At 35.1% G+C, this 14,896-nt stretch overlaps 1 protein-coding gene across 1 annotated transcript; it reads right to left on the bottom strand.

The window, feature by feature from the left end:
- Nucleotides 1-1,153: 1,153 nt before the first annotated feature.
- Nucleotides 1,154-12,766, bottom strand: LOC121428765 (surfeit locus protein 1-like). The gene is made up of 8 exons (XM_041625583.1): nt 12,591-12,766; nt 9,923-10,161; nt 8,860-9,048; nt 8,341-8,413; nt 7,555-7,602; nt 3,671-3,785; nt 2,557-2,638; nt 1,154-1,595 (listed from the first exon to the last, which is right to left on the bottom strand). Exons 1-8 carry the CDS (start codon nt 12,648-12,650, stop codon nt 1,517-1,519), a joined length of 885 nt encoding a protein of 294 aa, XP_041481517.1. The 5' UTR covers nt 12,651-12,766; the 3' UTR covers nt 1,154-1,516.
- Between the last annotated feature and the right edge of the window lie 2,130 nt (nt 12,767-14,896).

Here is a 14,896-nt window from a genome sequence, read left to right as displayed (position 1 = left end):
ATTTGCCACCTCCAAACAAAATGTACTTTTGCGATGCTTTGCACCACAGGACTCTGACATGATTTTGTGGGACATTAACAAAAAATAGACCTTTATAATTTAACAACTTGCATGTAAGGGGTGATGCGAGAAGCTTACAATTGACTGCATGTGAATTTTCAATAACAAAATCATAAGTCTTGCAATCTCTGGCTGGTCTCATTCCTGCAACGGAGCATCAATCAATTAAAATTTGGAAATTTGCGATTGATTACAAATACATTTGATGCAACACCCCTTGTTCTTCCAAATCAACATTTATTGGAACCATGTTGGTTATTGTTATTAATAGTTTTCGCATTTACTACAGGAAAACTCAAGAAACGCATTGATTCCTTAGAAAATGCAATTAAAATCACATTGGAGAGCTGAGAGGCTTTTGTCGAAAATCGGTGGACTGGAACAGCAGATCATACCAAGAATTGCACCGGATGAATAATTGCAAATATGTCGTTGTCCAGAGTCAAGTGATTCTGATGTTGTCCTGGTCCACCAACTTTTGATAAATGCCCCTCAGCTCTCCTTTGTGACTTTAATTGTATTTTCAAAGGAATCAATGCAAGTTTCCCTGTGGAAAATGCAAAAAGTCCGGAATAACAGCATGAAGGAGGAATGACCATACAATCTTCAATAAGAATCATTTATCCTCTATCGTCACTTGATGACTTTCATCAAATAAAATACACACAAGTCTGAGATGATATACATTTGGAGTACAAACATATGAACTGATACTATATGCCTTCATTAGACTCTTGAATGTTCAGTAGGTATCGGCAAAGAATTCCAGTCATATCTCTTACAGTCATATAAATAGAAACTAAAGCTTGAGAATTTCATCTAATGATGAAATTGAAAGCAATCAACATGAACAATAGACTTTTTAGTGATCCCTGCAAATGAGCGATTGTTTAATAGGTCTCATCCATACAGACATATCAAATGCCATGATTTCCAAAAGAATAAAACTTACAGTTTCCATGGCAACTTGGTATCCAGCACACGGGTCCAGATTTTACCAAAAGCAATTTGTGAACAGTAGGATGGTTCTTCCCATGATTGACTCCCAGTCAATAGAAAATTAATCCTGCATAATTAACTTTTTTCATGCCTGTCCAGAAAAATTGCATACATAGTAGCAATATAAACTCTCAAGAGTGTGTAGTCAGCTTAATACCTGATAGGAACAGATACTTGGACCCTTTGGTTCCGTGCGACCATGAGTTCATCAAGAATTCCTAACTAGACTGCATCAATTGAGACAATGCACAGTTGTACCAATCAGCAATCTCAGCAATGTGATTTCATGTTGCAGCCCTCAAAATAAGCCCTCGGGAGCACAGCTATTTGTTGAGAAACTGCCTCAGTAACAGCGTTTGTACGAGGGGAATTTTGAGAGCAGCAATGCAATTGGGATGGTCACCAAAGGGAAATTCCTTCATCATGACGAGTTGACGCAAGCCCTTCAATGTTGAATCTATATCCTCGGTGCGACAATTCGCTTTTTGTAGACACCATAGTACCACATCAGACTTGTGAAGAGGGACAAACTGTACCTGTAGATAACAATGAAACACAAGATACAATGAGATATCAATACACCATTTAAAAAAAATCAATTTCCAACTGGTTTAATTGCAATAAATGTTTATGTACCCATCAAGTAGTCTGAAGAAGAACAGTATAAGCTCACTTACATAAATATCAAATAAGATACAATGAATACAATAAAATACATAATTCATGTGTCTGTCTTCAAGGAATGTTGTTGGCATGTAGTATTACTAATATACCTAGTCAAACCTCAGCTTTATCTTCTATATTTTTTGAATGATCTAGTTTTTCCATTATAATTGGATGGCCACATTTAAATTCAATATTTCTTATTCCTTAAGACTTCAGGATTTTCATGTGAGGAAATGGCAATATGAGGAGAGGGAAATTTTTGTGATGTTGCACTTCTACAGTAATACCTTGCGATTCAGCAGCTTTGGAGTTTCAAGGTATTTTCATCCCATCAACTTTATTTATTTATTTATTTATCATTTATTTATTCATTTATTTATTAACAAACAATTATTTATTAACAAACAATTATTTATATATTTATTTTTCATTTAATTCATTAATTTGACATTTACATAGAGGCCATGCATAACATAAAACACATACTTGTAGATACACAATCATTTACATTATACTAGTAATACCATGGTCACATTTGCTCTACGGCGGCCGTACGGCGAGTCGAAAACAGCCGTTTTATTCATTTTTATTCAAACCACCTATATTTAGCTGGCACAAAAATGTTAAAACGGCTGTTTTTTACCCGCCGTACGGCCGCCGTAGAACAAATGTGACCAAGGTATAAACAGAACAAATGATTCTAATGAGTAAAGTACACAAAAATCAATTACAAGCTCTGCTGGTATGAAATCATATATGACCAAATTTTGGAAAACAAATAATTTGTATCATATGAACTGAATGTTTTAGCATAATCAAACAACATATTACCATGTCAATATATACTGCATGTGTTCGTTCCTAAGACTGATTCTTGTCTGTCCTCCTATAGGTCCACCAGGCACTGTGCTAGCTGTAGAAGAAAAAAAAACATCACATAACATAAATGTATAATTCTCTTGACAAATATATTATTATTGATTTGTTCAATGTTTGTACTTCTTACATACATGTTTGTACAGTATGTATATTTTTGTTTTTACTTGTCTGCAGCGCCCCAAGAAGAACAGTACTTATTCCACTGACGGGGTTACCCTGGGTAAATAAAAACCAAATAAATTGGTACTAGTTTAACATGATATCAGTAAAACAGCCCTCCCCCAATCCTTATTTGTCCTTCTATTGGACCATCAAACATTTTGTGCTAGCTTGAACACTCATTCGAGAAAAAAAACAGTCATACAACATATCATTAGTATAACATATCAGTATTTGAAAGCCCCCCCCACCTAAAAAAAAGCATTATTCCACAAGCTGAAAACACAGTTGGGGAAAACATAGTTCTACCTCTATGATACCAAAACCCCAGTTTGAATAATTAAAGAAGTAAAATGTAATTACAATGTAACATAATTTTATGCCTTTGTAACAGATAAAAGGTGTGTGTGTATTTGAGTTTTGTCAGACGTGTGAAGGTGCCGTGGCCGAGTGGTCTAAGGCGCCTGGCTATACATGGAAAGTCCAGGGTTCGATCCCCGGCTACGATACCTGTGCTCTTTTATCCTGCATTCAAATAAATGGAAATGCTTTACGCATTATTTGTAACTAGGTGTGCACTTGTTAAAAAAAAAAAAAGTATCAATCAGATATGATTATTTACGTCTGGGACCGACCTTTAACGTCACCATCCGAAAGATGTGACCAGGGCTCGAACTTCGAACCTCTGCATCAATTTGTAACTTCCCCACAGCTTGGATTACTGGCGCACGCCACAACGCCCAGGGCAGGGACCCATTTCATAAAACTTGTCATAATACATTTTCAATAACAGTTAAAAGCTACTGAAATCCTTCTTTCTGACTGGCTGATGGTAAATTTGTTATAGAAATTTGGCTTTTGCTACAATAACAAGTCTCCATGAAGCAGGATTCTAATTTGTTCTCACCTGAATCAGCATCGATCATTATAGGTAGCGTATTGGCAACTCTCGACATGGCTTCAAGATCACGATAATGCCATCTGTTCTTCACTTCATCGTTGTTAGGCATGAATGGCGCCCTCTGTAGGCAGGAAGAAAAAAACAAGAATTCAAATTGAATATCATTACAGCAAACTTTCTCACTCAGAATGAGTCAAAGGAGCTGAGGAATTATTATTATTAATAAAGTCTAAGTCATATATAGACGCAGGTCCTGCTTGCACCTGATCCAGGGTGGTCCAGGGAGAGCTCCATGGGGACAGCTCAGGCATCCTTGGAGGTCTATTGAGGCCCATGAATGCCTGGGTGGCAACATGGTAGTTTTGGGAGGCAACAAATGGCTTCATTCGTGGACTGCCATATTGGTAGAGCAATATGAGATGGTCTGTGTAGCTGCCGTGTAGGTCCATGTGGCTGCCTGGAACAACTGTTTAGACGCCATGAGTGTCCTTGGCAGTCTGTGACATCTTTTTCACATCAAGGACCATCACAGATCATCAAGATAGTTAACCAGACATACGCGGCACATTAAAGGTTAATACATGATCAAGGACCCACATGATTTCCATCTAGGGAGGGGGGAGATTTCAACATCATCTCACTGCATCACCATAGTCGAAGAGATAAGATTGAAGCTGATCAGCTCTCAAGTTGAGAAATGCCCCCCAAATTAAATTTCAAACAGTATCCTAGTTGCAAATACCAAACTTGCAGAAAATAGTGTAGAGCTGCAGTGTGAACAGTTCTTATTCTCTGATTGGTTCTCTCTGTCATGAACTTAAGTTCATTAATATTGAATAGCAGCTATTCATATGCCATGTATATTTATGTATTTCTTTTACTTGCTATCTTTGCTATTTGAATATTCATTATTTATCTTTGTTATATATATAAATCAAGCAGGTAAATATCTTATGCTAAATACACCCCTGAGGTTCAAAGTTATTCAGCTGAAAGGCAGTTCATCACAGGCAATCATCGAGTAAGTTTGTCCACTTCATGTCTCTGTAAGTTTATAGAACCATGCCCTTTGCCTACTGCTCTGGCCACTCTACAAATTGGTGGCAGCGGTGGGATTCGAACCCACGCCATCGAAATGATTGGTGAAAAGACTGGTAAAAGGAGATATTGTTTGTAGAGCTGTAGTGTGAACAGGGTTTCAAGAATAGTTAATGTTATTAATAGGATGTGTCCTGGCCACTCTACAACAGGAAAAGAAATCCTAGGGTTAATGCTACATCTGTCTCAAAAAAAAGTGTGAATGAAGAGACAAATGTGGGTTCATTAATCAATGGCTTGCATGAACACCACACCTAGGACAATATGCATGGCTAATGAAAGAACTGTAGAATTAAGATTCGACAGGCTTCAGCAATTATATCTTACGCATGGAACACAAAATGTAGTATACAAATCCTGACAGGTATTGAGCACAGAATAGAGCACAGAAACTATTCCATAAAGTCCACATTCTACTGCGCTTAAAGGGGAATCCAACCCAAACAAAGACTTGTTTTTATAAGAAAAAGAAAAATCAGACAAGTTAATAGGTGAAAGTTTGAACAATATTGGACAAACAACAAGAAAGTTATGAATTTTTAAAAGTTGTAAATATTGGTAATCACTATACCCATGGAGACTTCAAATTGGCCGCATATGGGATGTCATAGTGATGTAAGGCAAGGACTACTCTTCCATGTACTCCGATACATATTATGGCTAAAATGTCATTTTTCCCAAAAGTTTTATTTCAAATTATATTTTTCTTTCATGAGGACATAAAACAATATACTACCAGGATTATATTTAGATTACTGCCCCAGGGGAATAGGTACTTAGGAGAAAACCACAAATCCCTGATAATAAAGTACATGGCCTATGGGAAAGTTGTCCTTGCCCCTAGTCATAATTTACTTACCCAGTTGCCAATTTGAAATCTACATACATGGCCTATGGGAAAGTTGTCCTTGCCCCTAGTCATAATTTACTTACCCAGTTGCCAATTTGAAATCTACATACTATTAGTGATCTCAATTTTCAAGCAGCTATATCTTTCTTATCGCTTGTCCGATTTCTTTCAAACTTTCGCCATTCTGTTTAATTTATTTTTCTTCTTCCCAACACAACATTTTATGGCCAAGGCTGGATTCCCCTTTAATGGGACTCCTCAAATGCTTGTTATCAAATACATATGTTTTGAGCTTTGATTTGAAGTTGTTTACGGATGGTGCTTTTCTAACTTCCAGGGTAAGCTTTTCCAGAGCTTGGAAGCTACACGAGCAAATGCTCGATCAGGCCCAAGAATTGAAAGAACATAGAATCTCTATCAGCGGGAATCAAGTTGGCATTATAGTTGAGATATCTGGCAGCAAGGGACAGTTACTACTCTCTAATGTACGGTTCTCCTTGGTCATCGTCAAGAGTGTGGTGCTTTGGAAAGGAAATACAATCACCATCCAGAGTCCTGATGGTGGATCATTGTACTACATCTACAAAGGGTTTCATTTCTTAATTCTGTTAGCCTTGGTCGATGCTGACTAAAAGTTCATCTGGGCAAAAGTAGACAGCAATGTATCAGTTGGGGATGCACGTAAGACTTTGACAGCAGTTAAACTGAAGAAGCAACCGACAGAGGTTTGGGTCTGCCAGATCCTGAGCCACTACCAAATGACGACACATTAGTGTCCTTCTACACAACAACAGATAACGCTTTCACTCTTAAAACATACATCATGAAGCCATTCTACATAGCAGCAGATGACACTTTCACTTTGAAAACAGACATCGTGAAGCCATTCTCCAAGAAAAACATGTCAAAGTAAGTGAGAGTACACAATTACAGCCTATCCAGAGGCCGAGTAATTGGAGAGAATGCCTTCAGGATTCTTGCTCATTGCACATGGTGACTGCTGGCAACCATGCTCTTAACACAAGAGACAATGATAGAGATTGTGCATGCTCGCCTCTGCTTGCATAACCTGGCGGGACTACGAAAAAAAGTGAAGCATATTGGTATTGCCGACCAGAAGGACCACGATAACGTTGCAGGAGAATGGAGGAAGAATGACCCTCTCATGGATGGATTTGAAATTTTGAAATTTGAAATTCCTCTACAATGGCTGGGGGGGGGGGGTGGGGATATCTCCTAGCTTACTTCAACTCAGAAACTGGATGACATGATTTGAACTTTCATGATTATTGTGCTTATCATTGTATATTATGAGAAAATGATAAAAGAATGCTGGAAACCCTTTTAAAGTTTAAAATTACTATTATTATACAGATGATTAGAATATGGTAGGCCCGAAAAAAATTTGATATGTAATTCATCCAGATCCTACAACCTTTCAGGCAGATCCTTTCTTTTCTCATGTAGGTTTGTAGCTGATATTGTAAGGTTGTTAAGAATGTGTGTGCAAAAATTTGTCATGTCACATACATTAGATGAATACCAAGTTCAGGAGGGGGGGGGGGGTCATCTTCTCCCACCCCCTGGTCATCAATACTCAAAATATGTATTATGTATATGTTAATGAGCTATCTGATGCGATTCAACTGGTACCTTGATGTCCTGTATATGAAGTTACATGTATTTATCAGTTTATGATTGTATAGTATTTCATCGCTGTTTGTAAACGTTGATGTCACTGGACGGGTCAAATGAAATAATACTTAAAAATTAAACAAAAAAAAAGAAGTTGCCCTGTCCAGTTCTATTTAGGGTAAATGTGAATTGTAAACTGTTAATGTAACTCCAATGTTTCTTATAAAAAAAGTACATTTACATGTATCTAACCGTTTGATATACTCAATAACATCTCTGAAATGGGTTTCAGAAATGAGATTCTTACCTTTTCTGTCAATCTAACACAACCCACCAAGTCAACTTCACCGGTTTGCTGCATAGGATAAAAAGAGCAAAGATTAGATTTACCTAAGTTAACACAGATAATGTATTTATATTTTTAAAAAATCACCAATTCTTTTATTCACTTGCTCATTTTGCTTTATTGTAGCAGAGTAGTTTCTTACATGAGGGACCTGCATAACATAAAAACTTAAAGAAATACAACTATGAAATCTATATTACATTATGGGGCATTAACAGAAAATACTAAATAATACACATGAATGAGAAATCAAATGATCTACATGTAAATGCTATGATCCAAATACGTTGAATGACTAAAAAATTGATTGCATGAATAAGAAATCATTTGATGGCTATATGACACAAGGCACACTTCAAATTTATCTCATGAAAGAATAAACATTCACATCAAATCACAGATATTAAAAGCTTTTAAAGTTTGAACAAAAAGAGAGAAAAAAAATGAAAGATCATGAAAATATTACCAGTAAAAAAATGTGAAAGAAATCTCTCATTACTGGAATAAAAATGAAAAAGGTGGCATTACACATAAATGTACTTCCCAATACTCTAAGACAATGCTTTATGATTTTAATGCAGTGAAGCTAGAGTCTGTCTATTATCTGCGCGTATTGATTTTTTTGCTGTTGCAATGATATCTCTAGATATCCTTTTTTTTCAAAGTTTATTTTATATTTTATATGTATTTACATGTAAAATCAATTCAAAAAATGAAATAAAAATAAAATTGTCCAAACACTTTTACCTGCCCAGCTAGTCTTTTCTGTGGATCCTGGTTTTTCCTTGTAACCCATCCTCTATTCACAAGAATATCAACACTGAAATCAAAGAAAGAACAAAAAAAGTCATTAATTAAACATAAATAAGACAAAGACTATTAAGTCAACATTGCATTGATAATGAAGGGACTCCCATCAGACAAGATAAATGGTCTTTAATAGGGCTTTGTGTAAATGCCAGGTTCAATTAAAATTTAGCCCAATTGCCAGTTCATCTAATTTCCAGTTAGGCTATTCATTTCGTATCATATCTACTTGGTCAATACTACTTTATTGTCTACATGATTAAATTAACTATTCATGAACCAAATTTTCATATATAAAAGAGCAAAATAAAAAGACGGTGTGAAATTAGACCATCTGGACATTAGATTATAAGACATTTAGACCAAATGAGTGTTAGACCAGTTGCTGATTAAACCTGATGGACTTAGCCCATGTGATATTAGAGAATAAGACCAATTGAAAAGAAATGCCCTTCTTACCCTAGGTCTGAGCAGTGGAATGGGGTGACGACATGGACACCAGTATCTCCACTACCCATCAGACTACCAGAATGACCGCCCTCATCTGCTTTCAATAGACTCCTTGGTAGAATGTACATCTCTCTACTATGGTCAAACGACCCTCGGACACTGACCCTCCTGTACTCAAGTTCATTCAATTCTGTGGAACTAAAGGGGGAAAAATACAGGCCAACCAACTTTAGCAACCAGCAATACAGAGTGAGAACACATATTTTTGCCATTAAAAGGTACAGGTATTTTCTGTATTTTATATCAATATAAACAACAATAAAATTATCATTGTACCATTAACATTTTTTAGGGACCTAGTAAATACAAAAACTGATTTAATTTAGATTCCACCACTGTTGTTTTTTTTTTGCAGAAACATATTTTCCAACTTATTGTACTTACTTGTATTCATTGAATACTTCTGTTATTTTTCTAGACATGTTCACTTTTTCAACTTAATATATGTAATTCAATTATTCTTTGTTTATCATGTAGGTATCATTACATGTATATGAATTGTAAAAGAAAACGAGAGTAGAAAAATGAATTCAAATCAAAATCACTGCACATTTTTCATTGAGAGGAACTTGTCCATAAAGGACCACCTGGGCCATTAACACAAAGGGTAGTATTTAATCGCTAAAAGAAATGGCCTATCAAGATCATATTTGCATGTGAATTTTGCTCAGTAGACTGACAGGGAACCAATCAGAATTGTTCTTTCAAATCGGCAATTAAAAATTTAACCTTTTGTGTTACGGGGCCTGATCATAGAGATGGCTATCACCCTTGGGTGGCTTGTATTTGTATAGATGGGATTCACTTCACTCCCCCCCCCCCCCCCCCCCCTTTTAAAATCTTTAAGCCCTCCATAGGATATTTCATAGTGCAAAAGCAAATATTTAACAAAGATCTTTAGATGCAAAAGATACATGCACTGGGCAATACCACTGGCTCATCTGAAAATTGGGGAGCAGGAAATTGAACCACCTTTTTCCAGCACATCCAACAAGGGTAATCAAGAACTCACTCTAGAGGCAAGGGTACGGGAGGGGCATTAGACCTCTCTTGCAGATCCTTGATGAGTCCTAGCTTCCATTTACGTCTCTGCACTTGCCACGTTCCGAGACCAAAGGCGGCTACTGGTATGACTAGAAGGAGATTGCTCATGAAAGAAGACCCTCCTTCATTTGCTTGGGAGGAGCAGAGGCGGTGACAGATAGGTGATGTTTGAGATCGAGACAGACCTCTCTTTCCGAATAACATCCTCTGTGGTGTATAAAAACAAATGATAGTTTAGGACTTAAAGAATTTCCCCCTAAAGAAAAGTTTGTAGTAAATACATCAGAAGAATATTTGAATATATTGGTGCTGGTGTAAGAAAAATTCATCAAAGATTAAGAAAGTTATTAAAAGTTTGTGATTGTTCATGTCATATAACAGCATCTGCCCCATATGTTATATGATGTAAAATGCCTTAATTTTCATTTATAAAAGCTTCTTCTTCTGCAATCTTCAGATGGCTCTGCAGCGTAGCTAGAAGATGAAATTAAACTTGGATGTACATTATGAGGAGTAAAGGGTATTTTTAAAGTGATTTGCAGGAGATTCTGGAAGCTGTCAAGCAAAACTGCATTTACTTTTTGATTACCGGTAAGTTTAATTGATTCAGAGAAATATCTTTCATGGTTAAACAGGTTAAATATTTCAAGATCGTTAATGGTTCACAATGGCTGATAACATCTTTTTCCTCCAGAAGTGGTTGTGAAATAATTTGTCTATTGATTTGAGGAAATGACATTTCATTGTTATTTTACTATGGAAAGCTGATCATGTGTCATGACAAAAAAATACAATGAAATTTTAATAACTTTAAAATGTTTGATGGATTTTCCTCAAACCTTCAACAATAGATTTTCTGCTATGTTTACAATTCAACTTTTGTCAAGGTGAACTTCCTTTAATCATCTGATAAGAGGAAAAATAAAACATCTTTAATCATAAGACTTAAGTACATTTCTCATTTTGAAAAAAAAACACTTATTATCTAATTGTATTAAAAAACATACCAACTCAATTTTAGGTGATGTAATTCATATACCAGACCAATAGATCTCGAGTTTCACTCATAACTGAGAAACACAAACCCCCCAAAATATCAGATTATGGTGATAGCAAGATCACAAATAAAAGTGGTGAAGTATTTTTTCTCAATAATCATATCTTAGGAAATTTTCGAACAGTGAACCTCTAGCTCACTGGTCATCTTTAATTACTCAAGCATGACTTAACCGATCAATCTCATTTTCCCTTTTTTTGCTTAATGAGTGTAGAAAACCACATATGAAATATCATATCTCAAATTAATTCCGTTCAAAAGTTACAGCAATTTGATTTAGTGGGACTTACTTTTTTTGTTGTGTATATATGGATTCTCAGATAATGATTTGGTGATGTAATCGGAGGAGCAAGTTATTGAGTTTTCATTACGAGATCGATCTACCAGGTAGTTGTTTCAGCTTTTGTTTTGAGTCTTCTTGTTATCAGTGCAAACAGACAATGGGAAGAGAGATCCTCCTGCTTGCCTTTTTGGGGTTCTATCTTATTTCAAATCTTTCCTAGCTCTCTTTCCTGATCCTTTCTGTTCATTTTTTGTTCTTTCCTTCCTTCCTTTTCTTACTTTTCTTCTTCTAATTTCCTTAATTTTATTTGCTCCCTGCCTCTCCTTTTTTCTTTTCATTCTTTCTGTCATTCCCTCTTTCCAACTTTTATCTTTTCTTGCTTTCACTCTCTCTTCACTTCATTCTTTCTTTCTTTCATTCCTTTTCTTTTCCTTTCCCTATTCTTTATCTTCCTTCCTGATACTTTCTTTTTCTCTTTTTTTCCATCCTTCTTTCTTCATCCTATATCTTTTCTGAATTCCCTCCTCCATTCTATCTATATTTATTTCTTATTATTACCGAGGTTTCCTTCCTTTCTGTCTTCATTATGTTCTTCATTCTTTCTTTCTTTTTTTTATTGAATTGATTTCCGTTAAAAAACAGATAATACATATAAAATTATACATATGGATTGGTAAATAGAAAACGGGAGGATGGCCCTACTCAGCAGCATCAATCATGGTGCTGCTGGTCTACCGAGGGGTCCTCATTTTTTCTTCCTTTCTCCTTTGTGTACTTTCCTTCTTTTTATAATTTTTATCTCATTCTTTCTTTTCTTAAATTTCTCTTTGCTTCCTGTCCGTTTTCTGTTTGTTCTTTCTCTCCTTCAATCATTTTCTTTCTTTTTGCTTAAACCAGGATAATACCAATAATTATTGATTATCAAAGTATCAAACAATGTCGCAGACTTTCGCTTAGCCTTAGCTGGCAAAATTGCCTTCGTGAAATGGAAAGCAAGCGCTGTGCGCTGGCAAATCTTCCTTATTACATGTGTCTCGGAAGAATGGTCCTAGGACGTTCTTACATATCACTCATCTCGTCATGAAACTGTCCCCGGGAGCATTCCGAAATTTTCTGTCTACCCGCTCAGCCTCAGCTCAGTGTCAGTCACGCCTGTTGAATTGAGATCGAAATTGAAACTACATAGCTACACCGAATGCAATACATGGGACTATGATTTAGAGAATTACATAATATTCATTGACCTTGCCGAAAATAGATAAAGAGAATCGTTAAACATGGTTTTATATACGGTACCTGAAATACAAAAGTTCTCGCAGAAAGATCCATTACTTTTATCCTGATCCTATTCATCATGAAGCGTTGCTGTATTTGAAGCACAAAGGAGAAGGCTCAGTGGATGTTCAATCGTGAATCCAGTCGACAAAGTCGTTGGTGTTGCAATTCGCAAAGCTAGCGCCAAGCGCCGCACCGGGGTAGTCTGCATATGCAGGCACGTCGCACAGACCCTCTTTGGAAATTTGATCAACAAGTGTGCCTCCACGCGAAGACTAGCACATAAAAAATTGCTGTTTAATACACGACGGTCTCCTGCGTTCTGAAATTCAGTTAAATAATATTTTTCATATACTTTTTTATATTCAGAAAGAGATTGTAAATGATACGTGTGTCTAAAATGTATATATATGTAAAATCTGTGTAATAATTGATTATGTTGTATTATGTTGAACATGTGGAACGCAGATATAAATTCCAAGCAAACAAGAAATCATGATTATTTCAAAATTTTCATTTTCATACGTTTGATATGCCTCCCTTATCATGCTTATGATAAGTTAACTTGCTGTACACGGTAAGAAATAATGATCTAACTTTTATTTTTTTGGGGGAAAACAATATTCAAATAAGCATAATATCATGCAATGATTAATTAACATTAAATACTTCAAGAACATATATACTTAATGTATGTTTTTGTTTTTAAAGTAAGAAAGATATAATATTGACATAAACAATTCAAGAGGTGTCTACATTAACATTCTTAGGTGAACTGTTGATAAGAAGCCTATTTGGGGTGAACATGATGGTGTCATCTGTTAAAAGATTGCAAAAAATGTTGGTGTATACAATAGGCGTGCATGCAGCTTTCATAGAGGAATTTTAATTTTATCTTATTTAAATCATTGTAACCAAGTCTGGGGAAATTTTTATAAAGTTCATATCAACAGACTACCCCTTTTACACAAAAAATACTCATACTGAACCAATATAGTCGAAGCTATAATTATAATTTCAACATGGCACTTTTCATGTATTATTGCTACAATAAAGTTTTACCAAGGACTAGTCCAGTAGATATTTTTCATACCTGGAAAAGTTGTTAAGTACAAGGTTTTTTTCTTGATTTGCGTTCTAGATGGGTATTGAAGTGAATTCAGCTTGGTTGCCACCTTGGCAACCTTGAGCATTTTTTTATTAGCCTAATTAGCATAATCATCTAATTAGCATATTACGATATGTAATATGCGACTTCTCTTAAACCAGAAAGATTAAAAACATAAATAATGTCATTTTACTAAGAGGTCCTGTGACGATGAATCGATTTATAGCAATAATTCAAATATTTAAGTCATGCAATTATCGTAATCACCCTCATTAGCATAATGAGCTAATTAGCATAAGTGTAATATATACGTATTTGTGGATGTCTATCCAAAAAATTCCCAATATGTAGATAATGCATCTTTTTAAGGGTTTTCTATAGCGAGGAATTCATTTATGACATTATTTTTCAATTTTAACCAATGTAATTGCTATAATTAACATAATTAGTATAATGCACTAATTAACAATTAACACATATACATGTAGGCCTATATGTGTAATACATATAGAATATATATTTCTTTGTCATTTCATATCGAATATGTCCGAAAACATGATTTATACAGCTACCTTATGCTTGTTTTCTATGGCGAGGAATTCATTTATTACATTATTTTCCCTTCTTACCAATGTAATTGTCGTAATTAGCAAAATTAGCATAATGCGCTAATTACCATATATGTGCAATATATACATTCCTTTGTCATTTTATGTCGAAAATGCCAAATATATAAAGAAAACAGCTAACCCATGGTTTTCTATGACGAGGAATTAATTTCTGACATTATTTTTTCCCTTTTTTGGCAATGTAATTGTCGTAATTAGTATAATTAGCATAATGCGCTAATTAACATAATTATATGTGCAATACATATATTCATTTGTTATTTTATATTGAATATGCCCGAATACATGAATAATACAGCTATCCCATGGTCTTCTATGACGAGGAATTGATTTCTTACATTATTTTTTCCCCTTTTTACAAATGTAATTGTCGTAATTAGTATAATTAGCATAATGCGCTAATCATCATATATGTGCAATATATATATTCCTTTGTCATTTTATACTGAGTGAGAATTCCCGAAAACATGAATAATACAGGCATACAGCTGTCCTATAGTTTTTCGATGATGAGGAATTCTTTTGTGACATTATCTTTTTCCTTTAAACAATGTTATTGTTATAATTAGCTTAATCAGCATAATTCGCTA

Source organism: Lytechinus variegatus, chromosome 15 (genome assembly GCF_018143015.1).
Source record: "Lytechinus variegatus isolate NC3 chromosome 15, Lvar_3.0, whole genome shotgun sequence".
NCBI classification, from domain to species: domain Eukaryota; kingdom Metazoa; phylum Echinodermata; class Echinoidea; order Temnopleuroida; family Toxopneustidae; genus Lytechinus; species Lytechinus variegatus.
The sequence above is the reverse complement of the archived record's forward strand: the minus strand, read 5'-3'. Positions and strand labels throughout refer to the sequence as shown.

Bases quoted from the DNA above. Each gene is read 5' to 3' on its own strand.
- LOC121428765 (XM_041625583.1), bottom strand. From the start codon at position 12,650: ATGATGAATAGGATCAGGATAAAAGTAATGGATCTTTCTGCGAGAACT. The intron at 3,786-7,554 runs GTAAGAATCTCA...TCCTGCCTACAG, and splicing joins GTGTTAGATTGACAGAAAAG to AGGGCGCCATTCATGCCTAA. The intron at 2,639-3,670 runs GTGAGAACAAAT...TTTCTTCTACAG, and splicing joins AATGATCGATGCTGATTCAG to CTAGCACAGTGCCTGGTGGA.